The sequence below is a fragment of the Electrophorus electricus genome, chromosome 4 (assembly GCF_041902795.1).
Source record: "Electrophorus electricus isolate QZ-2024a chromosome 4, ASM4190279v1, whole genome shotgun sequence".
Lineage (NCBI taxonomy): Eukaryota > Metazoa > Chordata > Actinopteri > Gymnotiformes > Gymnotidae > Electrophorus > Electrophorus electricus.
Genome location: NC_137500.1, coordinates 24,228,193 through 24,252,565, shown reverse-complemented (window position 1 = coordinate 24,252,565; position 24,373 = coordinate 24,228,193). Strand labels below are relative to the sequence as shown.

At 38.6% G+C, this 24,373-nt stretch overlaps 1 protein-coding gene across 1 annotated transcript; it reads right to left on the bottom strand.

Moving 5' to 3' along the window:
* Positions 1–255: 255 nt before the first annotated feature.
* Positions 256–22,719, bottom strand: mrpl23 (mitochondrial ribosomal protein L23). Its single transcript, XM_027029199.3, has 5 exons — positions 22,591–22,719; positions 21,551–21,673; positions 14,788–14,870; positions 12,300–12,373; positions 256–835 (listed from the first exon to the last, which is right to left on the bottom strand). Exons 1-5 carry the CDS (start codon positions 22,605–22,607, stop codon positions 671–673), a joined length of 462 nt encoding a protein of 153 aa, XP_026885000.1. The 5' UTR covers positions 22,608–22,719; the 3' UTR covers positions 256–670.
* Between the last annotated feature and the right edge of the window lie 1,654 nt (positions 22,720–24,373).

The window sequence follows — 24,373 nt, the reverse complement described above, 5'->3', positions numbered from 1 at the left end:
CAGGTTGGCAGGGTGAGGTCAGTCTTTCTGGTATGAGAAGTGCCAAGGGATTACATAACATCTGTGGGGACGAACGAAGTTGTTCTCATCAGAGCTGACTTAAGTTTTGGCTAGTTTGTAACACTAGTGTAACTGCAAATCACTATAGCATTACAGTTGCTCTAAAATGACCGTTTGTGTAAAAGGGCATAGCTAAAATCATCAATTCAGAAATTCTTGAAATATATTCTAGAAAAAACCCATCAGAAACATTGCTAGTATTTAAAGATGTTTATTGATAAATTTAATAGAAAACATGGATAATTTGACTTTTAAACTTTTGACATTGGTTGCTGGAATCCAAGACATGATGAATGAAGGCTGAATAAATAACCACACCTAACCACACCTCTTATATGTAATGCATAAAGCTATAAGAGAGAAAATTCACAAAAAGAAAAAGTCAGCGATGTTGGGACTCACAGGGAATTTTCTAATGTAGATGCAAGATCTGTATTAAGCTTTTGGGACACAATATGAGTCCAGGCATTTTGTAAGCCAGCATGGAACATACTGTGTCCTGGAACCTCTTTTAAAATGGGCCAGGTTCATATCATATCTCTGCAAATAAACTGGCAACATGTCACACACAGTTCTCTACTTTTCCTGTCCTGGGTTGGGGAGGTTGTCTTCAGAGGCCAAACCACTCAGTGACTCCCCCTCTCCTAGGGTCTGGTTTCTGCCTCTGTCGCTCATCCTCCATGAATTTCTCCTGAATCTCCTCCACAGAGCCCTCCTCATGTTTTTTTCCCTTCTCAGGGAAGATATCTGGAAACTGGAAAGTCTGCTGCTTGCTCTGTAGGGAAAACAGGAATTCCTTTAAGTTTAAGGGGAGATAACCAATAAGAGTTGTTTAACTTGAGCTCCCCTGCTCATAAACCTCTCTTCCCTGATACAAATCTCTCACCCTTTTACTAAGACTAAAAATGACACTTTCACTCCAAACGTCATCTATTATGTCCTTTTTACTTATTAGATGTGGGTGGATTACAACCATCATACAACCAAAAACATCATGGTTTCAGAGTGGGCTGCAAAATCTATCCAAAAAAGGGAGGAATTAGCTGGCTAGGCCAAATCAATGGGGAGATTAAATTAAAGCATAACTGCTTGTCAGCATAAACAATCTATACCACGAGTAAGATTTTACTCATATAATCAGAAATGTGGTCTTTTATTTAGACTTAGGAACATCCTTTATTTAGTCCATAGCAAAGCAACAGCTTAGCCCAACGTACTGAAGATGCTGCATTCTGATCTTTACAACCTTCTGTTACTGCAGAATTTTCAGTGGCATGATACTCACTTGTATTTGAGGTGTCCTGCATTACAAACCATATGGACATTTCACATTTTGCATCCAGTTAGGATGTTAAACATTTCAAGCCTTAAAAAGGTACAGTCATGTTTGGCTATTTTTTAATAACAAAGTGCATTGCCATGCTAGACCATGAAAAATCTTTACCATCAAAACTATTTCATATATATTTCAATATATAAATGCTATATGTTCAAAAATCCTTGGCTGGAACTGTTCTAAACCTTTGAGTTTTTCTAGATCAGTCCTGTAATTATGATGATATAATTGCCTTGTTGCATTTTTAATGAGCTGATAAGTGATGATTTGACTATTTGATTGACGGGTAAGTGTGGAATTTTATGCTTATTTTATGCTTTAATGCTTACTTTTGGCGTGTTCAAACCCAAACCCAACCCACAGAATTGTAGCGTAATGCATTTGGACCATGATGTGTCATGTAATATTCACATTATTTAACAATCATTTCATTGAATACTTGTCTTGATCAACTAATGATGGAAACAGAAACACCTTAAGTGACTGAAGAACATGTTTATCAATATTGTGGAAGATAAATAGCATCTACAGAACTAATCAAAAGTTAGGACACACCTGACTAAACAAATGCTTTTTGAGGCTTCTGAGAGCACAACAGCTTAATCCCAAATTAACTCAAGGACAAGGCAGAAATGTTTTGATATGCAGCAAATTCATTTAAATTGGAGAACTGATAAGGAGTTGGCACAGACTGCAGCAAAATGGTTATGGAGAATGTGCGAAGATATGCAGAAATGCATCACATTACCCATAATACTGAAGTGAATGAAAAGCATCCTAGGAATTCTGTGTAATTAAATTTTTGCATATGCATTCTCATTATCTCAAATCACTGCAACAGAATGAGTTTAAAAAGAAGCTGAGAGGGGGAGCCTATCTGTTAATTAACAATTGACAAGAAAAATAAATTAATCTTTCATATATTCAGCTTGTTTCCATGAGTAGGCATTAGAGAGAGAGAGAGAGAGAGAGAGAGAGAGAGAGAGCGAGAGAGAGAGCGAGAACATTATGACCCCTTTCTGGAATGCTGTTCTCTTTCCAACACTCCAAAAAGGCATAGATCACTACATTTCAAGGGTCTAGTCGCACCAGGACAACGAGAAGGTCATTTCTTAGAAAGGGGGTGGGGGGAGAAATCCACAAATGATTAGAATTGTGCTGGTCCCTCGGAGTACTACATACTGGCAGGGCTGCTGGACCTCTGTGTATCAGGGCTTTCCACTGGGCAGCAGCAAGAGGACACAATGACTGCTGTAAGCCATGGCTAATGAGAAGCAGTGCTGCTCTAGATAAATGCACTTTGAGTTCCTGATTTTCTTGTGGGTAGAGCTCTTACTACTTGTGCCTGACTTTTAGCACTACACTGAAGTTTGGTTGGGGGTGGCTAATATCAACAGACTGGCCTCTAAAGCTTGGTAGTGGTGTTTAAATTCAACCATCTAGGAATGTGAAACCTCACACTATAAACACAGAGTCCAGCCAAGTGAAAGTACAATAACCAAACATATTAAAACAGGGCCTTGGTAACAGAGTACCAAAACTAATGCCAAAAATGCCTATTCTTTTCACCTGTAGTAAACTTTGCTGCGGAAAAACACATTCGAGCGGCAGGGGAACCCTGTTTGCATTACAATCCAGAGCTGGGTTCAGAAGTTTGGACATCATGCATAAACACTGGAAGAATACTGACAGAGACAGGAAAAAGCCACCATTTTTAGGTCATCAAAACATTTACATACATTAAACAATTCTCTTATTGTTGGCAGCAGCTTATGGCCTACATATACGTTTGCATGTGATGTGTACAAACTGATGTCTGTGGCTGTGAAGTCCACTATCCTAGTTTGATTTACCACTGGAATAAAACATTAATATCACCATCTGAAATGTATACACTGTACTACACACTCCTTTAAAAGCCAATATTGTATTGCATAATATGAGCAGGACCAGGACAAGCCTCAAAATGTACACTTTCAAAACATCTTTCCTCAACGTGCCAGACACATCCATTACATATAGGCATACTCCATTAGGCATTAACATTTTTTCCTCAATGTACAAAAAAAGGAGAAGAAAAATTGCAATCTTAAGTGCTATTCGGACTGGATTTGTTTTTTCGATAAGTGCCTAAATTTTTACCATAGGCCCTCAGTAATGTTTATGACCTATTCGCACAGGTTAGGAAATCTCTGTATAAATTACAGATGGGAATGGCTTCTTGATTTATATATTGCCATCTCACAAAAATAATCCATGCATAATATGCTGCTTTTGTTGGTTACAATCACAAAACATTATTGCTGCATTAAATATTAATTAAACATTATCTATCTAGGGATATTATGAACCTGAAGGCTCGAATTTGGTCTAAATTCCTTACTCAATCATTTGTGTAATCCTACACACATCTTCTAAGAACAATGTTGACATAAAACCACTTATAGTAACAATAACTTGGCTTTGAACATTAGCAGGATACCTACATTTAGTAAAATCTTGCTAAAGATCTGAAACCAGAACTGATGTTCCTCTGAGAAGGCCTCTGACAATTAAATAACAATGAATATAAAGCAAAGAAATACTTACTCAACAAATTCTACACATGGGAAAAAGCACAAAAACTCCCTTTACCCCAGAATATAACATTTATAATATTTACCGACATGGCAAATCAGATGCGATTAAAATAACCTGGGGTTATTTATACCAGTCATTTTAAAGTAGGTAAAGGACGCCAGAATCTTTAATAATGCCAGAGTGTGCAGTTCATAAACTGACAACACAGAGACAAAATTGCTGAGGACGATGGGAAATGATTACATTACCCCACCTCCTCATGTAGAATGTACCCCAATCCATATAGATCTTCAATCTATCAAGAAGCACAGAAGCAATTCGTGTTCCACTTAATCATTCTCTTTAGCTTTCTTCCCTCTAAAATCACATTCAATGCTTAAATATATACATCACAAACTTCACAAAGCTTCAAAGAGGTTACAACAGAGAATGCATAATCCTTTGCAGGAAAAATAGCAATTAGCTAAGGAATCAGGGTAGTGCATGACAAATGCTAAAAAAAACAACTCAGCAAAAAACAGCATCAGGAGAAGAACAAAGGGTGTGATGTTATTGAGTAGCAAAGAATGTTGTTTGGACAAATGTGTGTCCTGCAGGACAGGAATGTATGTGATATCAGCACTGTGGAGATGTGGGGTTGATTTTCTTCAAGAACTGATAAGATAAAACTGACATGTTGCCATTTAAATATCATATTAGAGGAACATAGAAGAATTGTCAAAAACATGCTGGATCAAAGACTAAAACATTTAGCTAGTTGTGGCATGCTATGTAACATATCTAAATATACACCCTCAAACGTCTCAAAATCATATCCACGATCAGTTAAACCAGAACAACTGGCATGACTTGGGCTGGTTTACAAAGGATCAAAGCAGTAGATGAAGTTTCTGACAGCAACACCCTTCTCTCCTCAATTACTTCTTTATCACCAATATTTGCTCTGCAATTACAGCATAATCAAACTTGAGAAGTTGTAAAGAGGTTTTTTTTTTGTTGTTTTTTTTTTTAAAGATATGGAAAGGTTTGCTGGTTAACAGAGTGGGTCAAAAGACAAGCCTCCATCAAAGGACAGTAAAACTTACTCCCATAAAAATAAGGGGTATTCAGACCTGGAAGAATACCTTTAACACTTCCGAGAGAAAGCTCCCTTCTCTCCTGCTGCCTCTCTCTTTTCTTAATGTTACTTAGCATCACAATCATATCAAACGCTAAATTAATAAATCAAATGTTTTCAAGCATGTGTGTTCATGTGTAATTTTGAGAAGATCTGTTTGTGTCATATTGTGTAATATTGGAAGTCTATTGACAAGTTCATTTTTATACAGGAAAGCAGGAAATGCATGGAGATGCTTGTAAACAGCTGCTTCTGCCAGCCTCACTGGGTGGGCCACACTGTAACTTCCTCTGGGTCCAAAACCTGGCCTGTCAACTTACACAAACGAACCACAACTATTTGGCTGCCGTTAGATGCCTCATATCTCTGGTTCTTGACGCACACCATACCAGAAATTAGCCCTAATCAAGCTAGGGGGGAGAGCAGTTGTAGGGAGGAGTGTTTGAGACTCAGCTGATTAGGAAGTAATTTATAGCTCTTTAGGGGTAATTCAAATGTCAGGCTGGGGTTACAGAGGGGCAAGGGTGTGCGAAGAAAAAAAAAAAAGTCTGTCAAAAGCAGAGAAAATGCAGGTTGAGACAAACAAATAAAAAAAAATTAAAAAAAAGACTTCCAGACTTCACCACAAGTCAAGAGCAAGCTTCTCTTACTCTGCCCATGACCTCCTCTCCATCTTAAACTCTCCAGCCACAGTGACCGACAAATTACTATGGGTTTGCTGATTTATGCCTGTGTTTGAAATGGGGCCTAAAGACATACTACATTAAGCAAAACACTAACTGCTGATTTTCTGAACACAAGTCTACTCTTGGACTAAATTATTCTGCCAATGGCAATTCTCCATTGGAAATTATTTTTCTGTTTTTAAAAGACTTGGTATAATTTTTCTGGAACACTAACGCTAACAAAGAAGTACCCTAAGAAAGCCCTAAGAAACATCCATTAAGGGTCTCAATATCTACTTTCAAAAGGAGAGTATTTGTTTCATTCATAATAGCACTGTATAGGTCATATGCGTCAGAACTGTGTTTTTAACATTGGAGCAACAACAAAAATCAAACAATAACATCATCATCATCATTATCATCATCAACAAAAAGAACTTAAGATGAAAACATTATAACAGGGAAATGTGGCCAAATGTTCTCTCATGCACATGGCATGATTTTTGAGTGTATCAAATTTGGTTTCCCCCACTATAAAGTAAAAAAAAAAAAAAAAAAAAAAAAAAAGGTGCAGGGACCCAGTGGCACTACTGTACTGAGCTTTGTAAAGACAAGGGGATCTGGCCCATCAAATGTCCACGTGGGCGAGTGCCAGCCTGCCTCTCCGCCTGCTGACCCAGATGCTTCCCTGCCCCAAAGCAATAGGCCAGCATTTTTGCAACACACACTTCCTCTGTACACAAGATGAGCGACTTAGTTGTTAAAAACCAACTGCCCACCGCAGTTGAGAACATGATTCATGCATGGTACTCGATTTGCCAAAACACAGCTATCCCAAGAGAGCCAAGCAGAGGGAAAGGCTTTTGAGTCTTTGTTCCCGTAACCAGTCTAATGAAACCTCAATGCCAGGGGAAAGTGGTCCTAGGGAAAAATGAAACAAAATGTATTATGTTTCCTCGCTGAGGACAGCCATAAGCCAGACGCTTCACCCATTACTGCAAAACAGAAGTGTGTTTCCACTGCAACTGAAATAGTTTTTTGCTTTGTGTTCTAGATAATCAGCTTGCATGATGTCTAACTTGTTAAATAAATAGAGCCTAGCCAAGGAGCCAGTCTGAGGAAAGGAGGGCAGTGGCTACTTTTAGTGCAGTATCAGAAATCAGTCATGGCATATTTTTTTTTAAACACTGAGTCACTCATTCCACAAGGTTCTGCCTGACAACAGCATGACCGGTCCACTTGTTGAGACTTGTCTGAGTCTTGGTTATTTTTTTTCGGTCACCAGGATATTGAACCCTTTCAACAGCATCCAAAGATAAACTGGACTGTGTTGAAATTCCACCTACAATTGTGACGTTTGGGCCCCTCCCGCCATCTCCGGCATTAGAAATGCACAAAGAAAAAAATTAAGTGTGGTGAACAAACAGCCATCTTGCAGGAAGATGGAGGAGTTGGCACCATAACAGGAAGAGCAGTGCCAGTATCTCAGGAATTTATTTTGAAAACGATACCAAAATAAAGCTGGGTGGTGCCTCCATGTTGAGAGACTGATCAAAGTAGCAATGGGGCAGGAAAAGGTCAAGCATAATCAAAAGGGTTTTATGACTGAAAATGTTTACAGTGATATCTAAATGAGACTGCCTTGAAGTAAATGATAGAAATGGACAGCATAAGGGTGGGGTTTAAAAAAAATCATGTCCTTCCTTGGCTCTCACTGAAGCCCTATGGCAGCTCCCGGCCACTGCAGACTCTCCACTTTACTCCTTCATTATTCACATTTCAGTCTTCAGCCTTCTTATGAAATGTATGTAAAGTTATTGACAAATTGCAAAATCCTGTTAGAAATTGTAGACCTTTTCATAATTCAACATAAACATCTAAAAAGGGGAGAGATGGAAAAAAAAGAATTTCTCTTCTCTTGATGGGGCCTCATTCCACGAAAAGACAAGGTAGCAGCAAACACATCTTTTCCAAAGAAAAATAATTTTTTTACAAAGAAATAGCAATTTTAACAACCACGCAGTGGTAATTTGTCAGTGACGTTTCTCCATGCTCGGACAAAAACATGATAAGGAAGGGACGGATGACTTAAGATCGAAGTGGAAGAGAATAATAAAACTATGGATGCCCTGAGCCTATCCAAAGAATCGGTTTCGGTGCCAGTCCGTGCATATCTGAACACATCGGGTGTCGGCTATTTTAAGCCCGATCCACGTCCAATCGTCGCTGCCATTATTTTACCCTGTTGCCCTCTATTCACACCACTGTTGAGCATGTGCCATAAACGGAAACTTTCCACAACTTGCAATAGTGAGGAATAATCACATGCTGAAAATGTCTGGTGTTTGGAACTATTTCACAATGGAAAACAAAAACAGCACAACAGCCACATTCACCGTTTGCAATGCCAGCATTGCACGTGGTGGCAGGAACAGAGCTGCTTTCAATATGACTAACATAAAACCTCTGAAAAGAAAACATGCAAAGAAATATGGCGATTTCACGCAAGTCGCTCAAGAAAATGCAGCACTGAAGCACCAAACATTTATTATTTATTATTTTCCAAATGGCAAGAGACGTTTCCTCTAAACATGGAATTTTATCAAGATAGTACGTGAATTCATTGTTCTGGATGACCACCCAATGTGTGTAGTAGGTTTTCACTGTTATCTGGAATTTTTGATATGTCCTCCCCTCTCAACATTACTTTTCAGATAAGTTCATGATCATCTGCAATATTGTCTTGTAGATGTAACTGCAGTTTACCACCAACACTAGTGTTCGGATGTTTGCCCAATGTTGTTGCATAGCCTGACCACACACTGGATCGGCATTTTTCATTTAAAGCGCAGAGTACTGCATGCTAGTTAGTTTCATGTATCTTATACAGCAGAGCATGTAATGGAGACGACCAAAAGGATGCTGAAACATTTATATAGATGTTTGTTTAATAAATAAGAATGATTAGACCATCAGTATATACAATTTAATATACTTGAGTATGCACTGTGCAGCTGTATTATCTCCAAAAATAAAAATAAAAGTATTGGATGTGACTGGTATTGGCCAATATTTAACATTAAAGTGTCCGGGATCGGGACTGTGAGCAAAAAAACTGGATAGGGATATCCCTGAATAAAACCCCTCGCTGATCGCAGGATTTCCACTTTGACAGGATTTCCACCTTCCACCTTGAATCTACTGATTCAGCAACTTGCTGAAGAGTGTTCAGCAGTAAGCCAACTGTGAAGAGGAACAGTGCAGGATTTTCCTGCTCTTGACTAGACTTGGACACAAGGAAAAATGCCCCTTACTTTCCCCCTTGCTGCTGATGGCTCAAGCTTACTGTACTCTTAGCCACAAAGAATCCATAACAGTGAGGTCCTGGGGTCTGATGTTCTGTTCACAATCAGTGAAGCCAAACGTTGCCACCTAGTGTTGATCAGTTCAGCTCTGTACTTCAGCAAATGTATGCTTTCCAGTGAAAACTGAAAGGGTGTTAATTTGCCTGGGGGCAAGGGTGACAGTATAAGAAGAAGGAAACTATCTGAATAGGAAAATAACACTGTGCCTCACTCAGATTGAGTTTCACAGTGTTTTGTTCCCTGGTAATTGAGCAGAGTGTGATCCAAACCCAGGTAGAACATGGTGATCTGATCCGAAAGGTAGCCTGGAAACAAGCAGGGCCAGACCGTAACACTGCCCCAAAAAACATGCTTGGTTCTGGAGACTGGGCAACAAGATCGCTAACAAATAGCCACCAATTAGCGGCAACAATAAAATTAAGTCTGGCAAATGCTAGCACACACAAAAAGACCCTAGCAGGACAAGGGGAAAAACTTGTGTAGGGAAAATGTTGGGGGAAAAAAAATTAAAATCTAGATAAACAGTTGCTCTGGCTGCTCAGTTACAGACTGGTTGATGTTTTTGCAAAGCCAAAACACTGACATTTTCTGCTAGTACTTTTCTGCTTAATTTTCCACTAAACGTCAGATGCCCTCTCCCTCGTAAATATGATAACATGCTAAGGATATAAGCATCAACTGTCTTTCACCAAATACCAAATGATTAAACAGCTGGTGGTACTGCAAAAATGACTTCTATCCTAACCTCCATATACATTGTGTATTCTGTACATCTAAAACTGCCAGTGCTGAATCTGGCATGTTAGGTTCTATCTATATACAACAATTGTACAGTGTACCTTATGGGTCCTTTGACACACAATGGAAAGAGTATGATCTCACTTATATCCATTAAAAATATCAAGGTATTGCATGCAGGCAATTTTCAGTAGTTGCAGGGTAGATAATCTTGAGGCTTTGTATCATCAGTCAGGCTCTACAAGTCCCTAGGCCAACAATGGTTGGATAGCAGAAGACTTTAAATCACAAAATCTAGGCCCCGAGTCCTATGGTTAGGACCATAACTTCAAATGGTGAATATACCAGTGTAATATGTTTGCTTGTTTTGAATATATTCTGGCCAGTTTAAGCGTTAATTATCTGCATTATTAAGAATTCCTGTGCAACATGTTTGTGACCTGAGCTTCTTTTCAGCTTTATTCAAAACAGTAGCCTAATATGTTAATATGAAAAATACAGTCATAAAAAAAAAAATCTAAACTCTCCATTTTATAGGGCTCAAGTTGGTTCCAAACTTTTGGAGAATTCCAAAACATCCAAGATGTGCTAACAGGAACATGTTTTTCATACACATTAACTACTTGTAGTCAATATATTCTCTCAAGATTAAATTTTGCTTGAGACTTCCTTGCCCCAAGCCCTGGATCTCCCAGTTCTGGCCTAGCACCCGTATATACGCAGTGATCTCTCTCGATTCACCCAGCAAACCATGCACCAGCCCTCCATCCTCCCACTGCTCCCTGCCCTCTTGCCTCCAGCTGCCCTTCCTGTTGCCCGAGCCCATGTCTGCTCTGTGAGTGGCCAACAAGGAACACCACTAACTGAGGCTGGGCCCTCCACTGAACGCCTGGCATTTGTTAATAAAAAAAAATGTCAGGGTGGGGAAGGGTGCACAGTGGTTGAAAGGGAAAGAAAGGTCCCCTCCATGCTAGCATTAGAATATTAGCTCATAGAGTGTGTGGAGGAGGGGCTGAACAGGGGGAACCGCTGTGGGTATCAGACCACAGAACATTCCCCCACATGTGGTGTCAATTAGGAACAATCTTGTTTTTTACCCACCACTGAAAAGAAAGGAGGGCTTTTCTTGGGCAGCGTGTTTTTTTTCTCTGCAGTCCCACCAGACCCCCTCACCCCCCACCCCGAAATGCCGGAAATTCGGTTTCATATTAATGCATTTAAGCACAGTTCCAGCTTTTTAAGCCACGAATCATTCACACTTAAATGACTATTGCTATTCAGAAAGTCTTTTTAATAAAACTGAAACATGACATTTTGAGTGAAAAAGAATTGCTTCGAATATAAATATAAATCTTTTCTCCGTTGTGCAAATATATTTGAGTTGTAAAGTAAACAATGTAAAGTGTCAATAATTCTGCACTGCACTGGGATAGTAACACATGAAATCCGAAGGTGGATTTAAGCGAAGATTAAATTGACTGCACAGAGCCACAAAGGAAGTGACTCAGTTTTCACAACACAAAGTTCCCCTTTAAAATATTAATATGTACTTCAATTATATATCCCCATTACAAACGGTGTTTTGACAAGTTTAATTATTTATTTATCTCCAGATTGAGGCTTGAAACGGAGTATAAACAATCTGATGCTTCTCTGATTTAAAACATCAGGAAACGAAAAATGCTTTTTCGATTCATCAGAGCAGATCAGATGGGAGATATTTTCATAGCTTTCAATGCAGCATACATCAAACGCAGGGTCATGGCCGCGGCCCAGGATTCACCCCAAGCGCAGGTGTGAACTCAGCAGCTCTTGCTGCCTGTGGAAGAAGCCCAACCTTAACGTTCTGATGCCCTCAGAAACAACACTCTCAGCTGTCTGCAATAATAGCCATACCTTGCTTGGAACGTTATACTATACTTCCTGCAATAGGTCTGGCTTGTAACCAAAGACGACCTCTTGCCCTGTCAGCCCAAGTGAGAACCCAGAATGCCTCTTCTCTTGGGAGTGCAGGGCCAAGTGTGTGGGAGAGACAGTAAGTAAACAAACAGCACTGGGATGCGGGGAGTAGACCATAATAAGATGAGGTTTTGCATCAAAGGCTACCTGCGCCTCGGGGCTCTCCAAAGGAACATAAGCTGTGACAAGCCCTCAGAAAAGAGACAAAAGCTCAGTGCACAAATGCCCATACAGTACTGTTTTCTCTTGGAAACTGTTCTGTTTAATAACTTGAACTCAATAAAAAATGAATGCGTGATTGAGACACCGTTGGAGGTTCATTTACAGGTGACTCCCCCCCACCTTAAATTGTTCAACGCTGATGACAGGCAACTTCTGAACATCAAGGAGGCGAGTGGGGTCAGTTACAGCAGATACAGGATGTTTCTCAGTAGGTGTGGGGCTTTTCCTACTTCTAGTCCCTGAGGGATCACACTCACCAGTTGAACATATGCCACTTTGTAATCTGGCCTCTTCACACGCTGGTTTAAGTGGTTCCTTTTCTTGTTTGAACCTGAGATAGAGAGAGAGGCTCATTAATGCATTAGTCATCTGGTTTTACCAATTGTACTAGGGCTCTACAAATGAGAATAGTAACATACATTTGCTGATAAGTACCAATTTTCCCCAAAAGCAGTGCACTTCTAAAGGCATCTTGTCTGTCAGCTTGTGACTTAGTATCTGAACAGCACTAACAAATGGAGAGTATTTTAACCTCAAAATTCCAGTTTAATGCACCCAGCTTTGTGGTTAGAATCTTGTGTATGCATGGTCACATGTATGCAGGGTTTTGTGTATATATAATTCTGACTTCTTTAAAACTGTTCTGGTGGGTTTTGTCAAAAAGCCTTCTGTCCTGCTGACTGAGAAAAGCGTGTTAACCTTTTTCCAGCTAGGCATGATGTCATCTTAAAAGGCCTCCTGGACAATTTAGCTCCAAAAGAGGAATCAGGAGGAAAACATCTTACAAACTCCTAAACCTCTACCACATTCGCTCAAAAGAAAAAAGGAGAAACAAAGGAGAAGAAGAAAAGACAAAATATCTCCCTGACTGCATCCTAATCCAAACACAAGGAAAAGAGCCCTGGAGCAATGCAGCAAGTTTGTTACAATGAGTCATATGAGCGCATGTGTGTATTACATGTAATCATGGTAGTGCACTCAGGGAAAGCCCTTCAGGGGTGGTAAAATCCACCCCCACTAACAGCCTCGCTGAGGCAACTGGTGATGGTTGAATAGAGACAAGAGCAGGATCGGGAACCCCCCAATTTAGGGTCATCCAAGTTGCTCCCCAAAACCAGGTGAAAAGGAGCCACTTCTTTCATGCTAATGAACCTCCTGTCTTTCACAGTAACCCAAAATCCCACCCCACGTATACTCCATACGCTTCAGGAAATATATCCTCCTTGTTTTGGGATTGCGGCTTGGCTACAATCACATTACAAATCCCAGGACAGAAGAGTAGCTATGGCAACCTCTTCCAAAATACCCCACCACACTCAAGGAGGGAAGAATGGAACCCTTGAGTGCTGGGGAGCAGTCAGAGGCCCTTTGGTCCACTCACACATCCTTTACAACATCAATGGACTGGAACCCGTGACGCAGAGAGGGATACCTGCTCTGACGCACCAAAGCATTGCTTAGCCTTTGTTGCGCGTGTGTGTGTGTTTTTGGCATTTCACTACTTTTGGGGGGGTTTAACGTGGCACTCGTAAAAACACAGCCTGCCTCCTCCCTGGTTCCCCATGTTAGTGCAGAGAGGCACTGCAGGGAAACCAGGCTAACCGTGACAGTCTTACCATTCTGCCTTTGTATACAGCAGATCAGTCTTGTTGCAAGCTTGCAAAATTTGTAACAAGAAAATCCTGCTTGTCCATAAAATCTGTTACATACAGAAAGCTGATTTTTCTATTATTCTTGATCTCGTTATCCTCATTATTCTTATTGTTATGATTTTTCAAACACAACCATAAAAAATAAAACTTGTTGTGTAACTTCTTGGCTGCCTTCTTTGACAGGGCATTCTAGGACAGCTGGTGGTCAGAGCACTGGAGCAGCAGATTTGCAGATAAGTGGCTATGAGAAAAGCATCAAATCACGCAAGCCACTCCTTACCGTCTTTACACTGTGCCTCTTCTCCCTCCCCCTGCCTGTTATCAGAGAACATGGTTTCTCTGTAATATGAGGCCTCTTCAACTTGGTTGCTTAGCCAATTTTTCATAGTGTGGTATTAAAAAAAAGAGATGGGGTGGGGAATCAGCAAATACTGAGGCAGTAAAAACTCCTTAAAGTAATGTTTTTAATGAACAACTGCATGTCCTTTATTTTTTGTCCTCTGATTTTTGTTTGTATTACCAGCACTTTTCTTCCTCATTGCATATTGCCACCTATGTGGGATCTAGGCGAAAATTGTAGAAGCATCTTAAACACATGATAAATCTATTTGGTATAGGTTCCCAATGGTAGTTTGCACACTTCTGGGGTTTGTGTCTTGATTGCTGAGGGGTGTGATTTAGCATTTTTTGTGGTAAACTGTACTCTCTCACACAGATCCACAAGCTGATACTGCATAAATTCTAACCAGGTCTGATCTGAAAGCTACCATTTTAAACAGCGACTACTGCATAGATGAAAATATTGACCTTTTTGAACTATGCAGACATTTAACTGCATGTAATTATAAGCTTTGTGCAAAAGACATTCTAGGTGGAGCAACCGTCCAGCTGTTGATGTGTGCTAATAAATATCACACCAGTCGATAGAATGACCTTTCACTGTTGTTTTTTGTTACTGTTTTTTAAAATCATTGTTAAAGTATCATAATGGAGCAAATATGGTCTGATAATTGAGGACTGCACAAAGTCATATAATTTGGGCTAAGGAGGTTCAGCTGACATAAATAAAGGTTTGGGAATCTGATTCACTCACAGTATTGAATCCTTGTGCGCACTGCTCCAACAGGAACACTGTAGATCTTCTCAAGGTAGTTCCTGACATCACATTTGGTCATTCTTGGAAACATTGGAAAGAGGTAAGGCATGAGGTGGGGGTGAGAAACACAAAATATACGAACAATATATCAAAAGGTAGGGCAGTCTTTTGATTTCTGAGATTACTTAAGGCCCAAGTATCAGCAAGAACTCATTTTAAGATTTAACCTTGATTTAAATGTGGTTACTACATAATAATCACCAGTAAATAAGTTCTGGAAAAAAATACTTAAAAACGATTTCTGAAGTTTAAGAAACAAACATGGCAGATGAGTAGATAGTGAGGAACATCTCAGTGAAATAAATTAAACCTATGGCATTTAGCTGAAGCTTTTATCCAAAGCAACTTAGACTTACAGCTGAGTACAACTTGAGCAATTGAGAGTTAAGGGTCTTGCTCAGGGGCCCAACAGTGGCATCTTGGCAGTGGTTGGGTTTCAACCAGCAGCCTTCAATTACAATCCAAGTAACTTAACCACTGAGCTACCACTGCCCATCGCTTCATTCCTGATGATCATGCTGACTAACCATCCCAAGCTGATGAGAAATAAATGGAGACTTGTGCAATGTTTATCGTATTTATTCAACTACATCTCCTTCTACAGTTAAAGCCCTTTGACAGTAAATCAGACTGCGCTATTCCAGTATCTTATGCTAGTCTGAGAAAAGTGCTATAGGTAACTAACAACAACAACAACAACAACAACAACCTGCTCCTCAATAGACGCATTTGCATAAATTTAGTGGAAAATTTAGTAAAATGAGAAAAATATCTAATTCCAGTCTCCAGTATTTCCACAATGTTGTTGCATAGAAAGCACAACCTCTCAGCATGTTTTTTACATGTTTGCTGTATGTCTTAAAAGCCAGCTAATTGCTCAGTCTAACCTTCAAAATTATCTTGCATAACAGTACACATAAGTCAAGTCAATTTGTAAGAAAGATGTAGCTCAAAAAGGGGGCTCAAAAACATTTCAATTAAGAAAACTACACAATTACATTTCAAAGTTTATATATATATATATATATATATATATATATATATATATATATATATATATATATATATATATATATACACACACACATACATACATATACACATACACACACACACATGCTTTAATATCTGTCATGCAGGACAAATTGTCACTTTCTAAAAAGCAATTTGTAGTTCAACCAATTAATAAAATAACAGCTAGTAGTTAGATGTGTTAAATGTGTCAAACCAATTTGTTCTTGAAAACGCATGCTTCCATGGAAATGGGCCGTTTAGCACAAGATGAGTGGTGGAATGTTTGGAAGTAGCATGTCAGCATCTGTCTGTTCTTTTAACAAGCGATAATGGAAAAATGACTGCAAATTGTGTGCAACTTACTTACTAAATGTAAAACATTATGTTATTGTTTTGCAAGTAATTTAGGCTACTGCTTTCTGGAAGATTGTCTGCAAAGTTGGTCATGCGTACACGGCACATTTATAACACACGCTTCAAGTTGCTAGCAATATCCTATGTTAATCATTGTATCTTTGAAACCAGCCACACGCGGCATATAGACTTTGCGTCTATTTTTTTGCTGCTTGCTATGTGGCAAACAGAGTTTCTGCCCAAAAATGGTACCAAACTAAGTACTCTTGTTATATCATGCAATCTAGGCCCATAAACAAAACAGCAAATAGCTAGTCTAGGCTATGGTTTTACTCATCAGAATTAACATCAACATGAATCGGAAACCAGAGAACATATTTTCAACCGAAATGGAAAAAGTCTGGACAGGACATGATTTTATCAACCGGCATATAATTGGATCGTGAAAAGACTCAGATCTGAGCATTATCTTGGAGGATAATGAATCCATGTTTACACTCGTTACCATTACATAGTGTTAGACGTTCAGTAGGTAGGTAACAAATATTAGTTTAGTAAAAGTGAAAAGAGGAGCAGAGCATTACCATAGGGCATTTGCAAACAAAATTATTTTAGCTATCTGAAAAATCTGCCTTAGCCGCAGAGTGTAGGCGAGTTGCAAACTAATCCTGGCTATTCTCCAGTATTCCACCTTCTTCAAAGTTTTATAAAAATGGAGCCACCAGACTCGTTACCATGGTATGGGGAACAAGGGTATTGGTTGCAAAAAAAACAAAAAAACAAATCCACACCTAGTTGTCAGCTGGGATAGTGCAAACTAGCCAGGGAAACATGCCATGATATTTGTTAGTATTATTTTTTGCCCACCTTCGATCCACAACAATGCAACAAAATGTCAGAAGCCGTTTAGAGGTGGGCAAGTGTCACTGGACTTTGACTAAAGATTTTTGCTAAATAAGAATTTTGTCTATTAAATTGTGACTATGAATCATGATTAATATAACAGAATACGAGTTAACAGGTTAAAAAAAATGGACATTTTGATTTCAGGTGTTTAAAAGAGAGCTCAGCAAAGATCTAACTTTGTTTTTTGATATTCATCCATATTTTAACTTTTCAAATAAAAATTATGACAAAACCCGTCAGAACATAAGCTGTTTTAAATTAAATCATGAGGGAACAACACAGTTATAGTTATAGATAGATATTTTACTACAATTTCCATCGAGCAGTCCTCGGTAAAGCTCATCCCCAATTCTTGTTTTCTCTGTGGCAATGTTTCTTTGTGTCCCTATAAACACAGAACACTGTGGTGAGGCATATCTGGTGTAAAATGTCAAGGGTCACAGAGTAGCTCCAACTTGCCATGCTCGTCGCAGTGCTTCTGGTGCAAAATGGGCTTTAGGTGCACATATTCCAAATGCATTCAGACTACTAAAGAAACAGTATGGGTCCGTACACTGCATTTGCTCCCATGCACAGAGACCTCACTCATACTAAACAAATGTGTTGTTTCAGACAGGGTTCATATTGCATGCATGAGCCACATTTGTTTGGCTAGATTATACTTGTGCATCAGAACAAAAAACTTTGCAAAAAGAATACTGACAATGTATACTGATGAAGGTGTCTATGTGACCAAGCTACAGAACTCTAATCTTGTGGCTAAATATGCACATACTTTCAAGAAATAAATAAAAGGCAATAAGTTCATGAGCTGATTCCAATAATGGGAAGAGTCTTTAATATCAGCTCTTGATTATTGCTCAGGGTGATAATCGGTCGACCCCGACTATCTATGTCATCAACATGGGTAGTCACGGTGTCCATGATTCTGTTTCATGTTTCAATGTTTGCAGTTGTTTAGCCTTTAAGGTTCAGTATTAGTGGGGATAAGGTATTTTTAGACAATTTTAGGTCAAGGTTTGCTCAAGAAATTTGTCTAAACATTTACAAGAACCATGTCATTAAATCATGGCAATTAAATAATCATCAATGTTTAATTATAACACAAACCTGTTATAATTTTACATGAAAAAGTCCATCACAGGTTTATTTATCCACTATTTTCTTTTAGAATGACAGCAAACATGGCTCCTTCTTGTTCATTCATCCTAGTCAAACATTTGAAGCATTACCAGCCTCAGTCAGGCTGTCTCAGGTTTTACTAGATCAAGCTGTAGCATTAACTTAAACAAAACATGCACGAGCAAGTTCAAGCTGCAATAACAGTTGCATAATGGACAAAAAAAACCATTTTAAAGCATGATGTAGAAACAGGTTAATCGTTTTCCAGCACACCAAAACATGGTCGAGCGTGCCGCTTTGTGCCAAATGTCGACAAATCCCGTCTCAGGACACTTGCAATTCAAAAGTACAGAGAAATGATTGACCTAAGTAAAAACAAAATTCATAACAAATGACAAAACCTTGCACTTATGCTGGAAAGAGAGGACATTAAGCCATATGACCTTAAATCAGGTCTGTGGAATGAGGCCCTGGAAGTTTGTTTGTATCTCAAAGTGTCATGCCTACAATGTAAGGACCAGACTACTGTAGGACAGTATGGATGCTGGCCTTGTAATTTATAGGATAAGGAAAGAACAGTGCAAGGGTGAGTGTGTGTGTGTGTGTGTGTGTGTGGGGGGGGGGGGGTTGATTAAGATTGATTGAGTGTGAGAGAGAGGAAGACAGAGGCAATTCCTAGAAAGCAACACACTCAGCAGGCAGTGTGGTGAATGATAATCAGAACAAAATGCTTTCCAAGTCATCCAAGTGGAAAAACTGCATCTCATTAGAAACCAGGAACACACTTAAATCCCTGTGCTTGACAATCTCTACCACTTCACCACAAAGCCCAACCCTCTGCCTGCCCTCACGTTATACTGCTTGTGTGCTTTCTTAACAGTAGTAATACTCTTCCTTCTCCTAGCCTACAAATTGTAAGACACTTGAACTGTAGGCAAAAGCAGTCACTAACTGACAAAGTGGACCTCGCTGGGGGGGGGGGGTTATACTGTCATTTGCTTTGTTACAAGACAGCAGGAGAAATGACTAGTTAAATGAGATCAAGGGCTAAGGATGGGTGACATCATACAAATAGCATATTTTAAACCATTTCCCCACATCACCCATTATAATATATATTTTTGTAGGGTTTGGTAACAAGCTGATAACATTAGCAGAGTGCCATATTGGCCACACCTGTCCATGGTCCTATTCAGCTTTAAAAAAATGTATGTTTATATATATATATATATATATATATATATATATATATATATATATATATATATATATATATATATATATATATATATATATATATATATATATATATATATAAATATAAGAGAGAGAGAGAGAGAGAGAGAGAGAGAGAGAGAGAGAGAGAGAGAGAGAGAGAGAGAGAGAGAGAGAGAGAGATGAACAGGATTACAACTTCTCGCTGCTAAAGGACAACTTATTCCAGCTAACACTTATAATGCCATGCAGTACCTGGCTATTAGAGGTGGAAAATCTAAGCAAGTCCCTCGGGCCTGTGCAGCTCATCACATCATACACTGCTCTCTCTGAGCACAGAGCAGATGTCTGCTCCCTGTTGGTCTAACTTCTCTCCAGTTCCAAGTTTCAGAAGGACTCCACCCTTCACACATAAAAGGTATTCAAAACAACGCAGATGCTCATCTCTAAACACAGCTCATCCGTCCCTCTCTCTCACGCACACACACGCACATACATACAGTGCTTGTTTTAAGTCTTTTAAGTATGTGATTCATCACAGAGGTTTAAAACCATAGAGATGAATGATGGATAAGGAAATATTACATTCAGATGAAAAGCATAAAGTCTTTACTTATTTCATATATCTGACAAACTAAAACAAACATCAATATAGTGGATACATTTTCAGGGCAAAGAGAGTGTTTTGAGGGAACAAAAGATTGACATCAGCCCTAGAACTGTTGTAATAGTCTAAGGCCTTAAAGCCAGGATGATAAAATGGCAAGGAAGTCTGTGGTCAAACAGAGATAAGAGGGTGGTTACGGTGTTTTGAACCCCCCCCTTTTTCCCCCCTTCTTCCACTTTTAATGCACGAGGACAGATGGCATTCAGCCCAATGTTGAGGACTCAAAGACTGGGCTGAGTAAAGCACAAGCGCATTATGCTCAAGCTTTGGCTGGCTGCCACTAGCATGGTGCTACAGGTGATGAGAATGCCTAGTGCAGAGTGATATACTCAAGGTCACAAAAGAGTATGAAAACAAAACTCTGAACTTCTCGCAGGTTTAAAAAAAATAAATAAATCAAATCCTCTCTTCACCGCTTACGCAAGTGCTAACACACAGCAGGATTACGAACTTGTGCGGTCTGGAACACGCTCTGACAGAATAATAAGTAAGATGCAGCGCTTGAGCGTCATGGCGTAAGATGCACGCCCTCAGGTTTAACTGAAAACAAAGCAGACTTTGTCCTCTTCGCATGTGAGCTCTGCTATTCAAGCCCTCATTTACAGGTTGACTGCCTGTTTCATATTACACCGCCGCAGTGAAATAACAAATGCTTGGACGTTACTGATGGTAAAAAAAAACTAAACAAACAAACAAACAAAAACAAAACATAATCAGTGGGCTAAGGGCTGTTGCCTTGGAAGGTGATCAGGTTGGTAATACTTTAACAAGGCTAATTGACACACCATATCTTAGATCAGGTATTATTTTTTGAATTATGCCTCACAAACAACTCAGGATATAAAGTGATGTTTGGACATCCACACAGATCCCCTTTTCTAAGAGACTTTCCTGTATAGCTATAGTTTTATTTTGTCTTCCTTTTGTTTTGAAGAATCCACAATGAATATCGGAAACAGCATAATCTCCAGTAAACAAAGACATCCATTTCACAAACAAAAATGTGCACACCAAGAAGGATGTGTTCTGCATGGTCTAAAAAGATTAAGTGAAAAGCAACTCGGCAAAGTTTAAAAAGCATATATATTTAATGCTTTCCTCTTCACCACGAGGCTGAAAATCACAGGCCAGATATGCTACTACCTTAGCTGAAGCAAGCAAGAGGAGAACACTTTCATATATACATCTTATTCTATATATATGTTAGCTTTTAAGCATCCTGCTACCTCTTCTGGAAAGACTATCTTTATAGTTACACACGACCAATATTGGTTTATTATTAAGATTTGACTTCCACCTAGTGGCCAAAATAAATATTACACTATAGACTGTCACAAAGACATGCTTTGGGTATTTGTTTTGACTTATTAAAAACACAGTGTCAACATGCCCACAAACATTGGAAAAACTTTGAAGACTTACTCCATTGATATTCTAAACTGCACCGTGTCGGGTGGCTGTTCCTTTCCTGGTCTGACGAGTGTCATGTTGAAAGTGGGACGGAATATTCTCAGCTGAGGATTACCCAGCTGGTAAATAGGATAGCTGTGCAAATAAGAAATAAAACATCTCATAGTGCATAGCATGGCGAAACGATTTTTTTTCCAGTAGTACGTATGATAACTTTCACTGAGTTGTGTTTACTAATGGGTTAGCTAGGTTAACCTATCTGGTTAAGTAGCTCCTTGACATATTGTCTTCTGTATGTCTAGCTAAGTTTACAAACAAAGGTCAAAAGCAAAGGAAAATTGATTCGTCACGTCTCACAAGAATTCAAACTTATCGCTACTTATCAAGCTAATCTAGCTAAGATAACAAGTTTACCCAGTTTACCCTTCTTGCACGAGTACAATAACCTAATTGAATTTGCTTTTTAGTCCCCCTGCAGAAGGTCTGATTTTGAACCAGCTAATTACTTGGTACACATGAATTTTCATTCATCGACAGCTAACGCTAGCTAGCTAGCTAGTCTCCTAGTTTCCACATTAACCAATTCTGATTTGAGCTAATGCTACATCACTGAAAGGGGCTAAGAGAGCTATCTTATTTAGCCAGTAATGTTATAGCTAGCTACCTCAATTATTTAGCTAGTCAGCTAGCTAAAGATGCTGGCGCCTGAGATCTAACGTTAGAAAAAGCACATGACCGAAAGAAAACGGCGAGGTTAGACACCTAGGGTTTAGATAGCTAGCTAAGTTAAAATAAGTCGGTAGCTAGCTGGCTATATACGAACTACACCGAGTTATCTTGTTGGCTATAAAAAAAAAAACAGTTAGTGTTAGCTAGTTAACTACGTAGCAGGCAGGCTAGGTAGCTAATTCATTTAATTACACTGTATGTATTTAACTAGCGAGCTAGCTGGCTAGCTACATAGCAACTATCATATCACCTAACAGAAGGCAGCAACTGTTATAAGTCATGATATTAAAACAGATTTTGAGTAGATGTAAAATAACACTTACATTAGACGTCTTGCCATATTTACAGCTATTTTCTCTATGAGTGATACATATGCTGTAATTATATTGTATACATTTTTCCAACAAATGTGCTCAAGGTCCTCTATAACGTTCCCAGTAACTGCAGGAAGTGTTGACTTGTTAAGTTTCAAAATAAAAGTAAATTTAAATACTTTTGCAGGTATTAAATAATTTATTACTAAATAATAATTTATTTGGAATTTACTAAGAAAAGTTTATATATCTTCAAATGTTTGTGTATTTTTATGGATACAGCTTTTGCCATGTGATGGCATATTGGAATTGCAGTATTTTCCAAACACAGTTAGCTGGTCATTATCCTTGCTTAAATTACAAATATAAGTTTTGATATTATTACAGCTTGTATAATGGGCCTTTAGCAAACTAGCTTCAAAAACATTATTTTCTAGAAATAATGCACTGAATGACATATTTCAGATTTGTAAACAAACTGCTAATTTTAATATAATTATTAACAATTTAAAATAAAATACAAAACATAATGAATCACTGCAAAGTATAAAGCTTTTCTCCTTTTTTATATCTTTTTTTGTATGTTTTTGTTTTCATTTTTATGTTCTTTATGTGCTTTATGTTCTAGTTGCTCATCAAAATTGCGGTTGTCCTTTAAGTCATGCCTTAGTCTGAACTGTTTCATTATTTATTTGTTTGTTTGTTTGTTTTGGTTGTTTTGACAAAAGGTTTGAGTTGATAATAATACAACGAGGTGGAAATAAGTTCCTATGCTGTAGATGCACATAAAATATCAAAGTGTAGATAATTCCACAAACCCCTGTCCAAACTACAAGAGAAATTCCAAAACTGATGTCTTATGTCATGAACTTTGCTGGGAATTGTCTCAACAGTTGGATGCTGACTAGTGGGACAATTCTTAGATTGCATGTATTATTTTGGATGTTCAGTTTTTTTTTACAATTTAAATCTGAAATCCTCTGACATTTAATGTCAACCTCTTTTTTTTCAGTCAAAAAGTATGTATGCTCAGCACTATGAACTTAATAAATATTTCTTCTGAGGACAGATTATTGTTGTATAAATATGACATTGCAAATGGTCTTACTGTATCACTGACTATATTCTGCATTACTAATTTTATTTTTCATAAAACCCATGAGGGTTTTGGTGTCCATAATTAAAACCTGTCAGTGGCAGTAAAATCACATATAGCATATGGCATATTCCACAGTTCACTGTCATGTGCGTAAGTGGATATACCTTCAGATACTAGGTAAGTCAGCTGATAAAGTTCTCATATTTTTGTGATGTCTGCTCCATACCAACTTAATGTTCCAGGCTGAGAACACTTTTCCTTAAAACAGGAATTTTGTTTTTGGCTGGCATGAGGTCTTGAACTACAACTACAACATTTGAGTCAAATACCTCTGATTTACTTATTTCCCAGATAATTCACATATAATACAACATGTTTGTACCAAGCCCATTTATTGCCCTTCTTGTATTACAAAAGCTACCCTTATTTAGTAAGCCTTCTAGGTAAGACCCCTTTTAACAGCAGAGGGAGACCTTGCCCCTTCCTCTTCAACATAACACTTGGATATGTCCCACACATCTGACCCTGCTATTAATCTAGTGTTGCAGTGGGTGTAAAACTCACTAACCATCTCCTGAAAGGAATACTTATTGGAGTCTCAGTGCATCCAATATCTTAATGGCCAGGATTGCTTTCCCAGCCTGTAACTCCTGTCATGGCCAAAGTTCATGCACAAAGTTGTCACTGTACAGG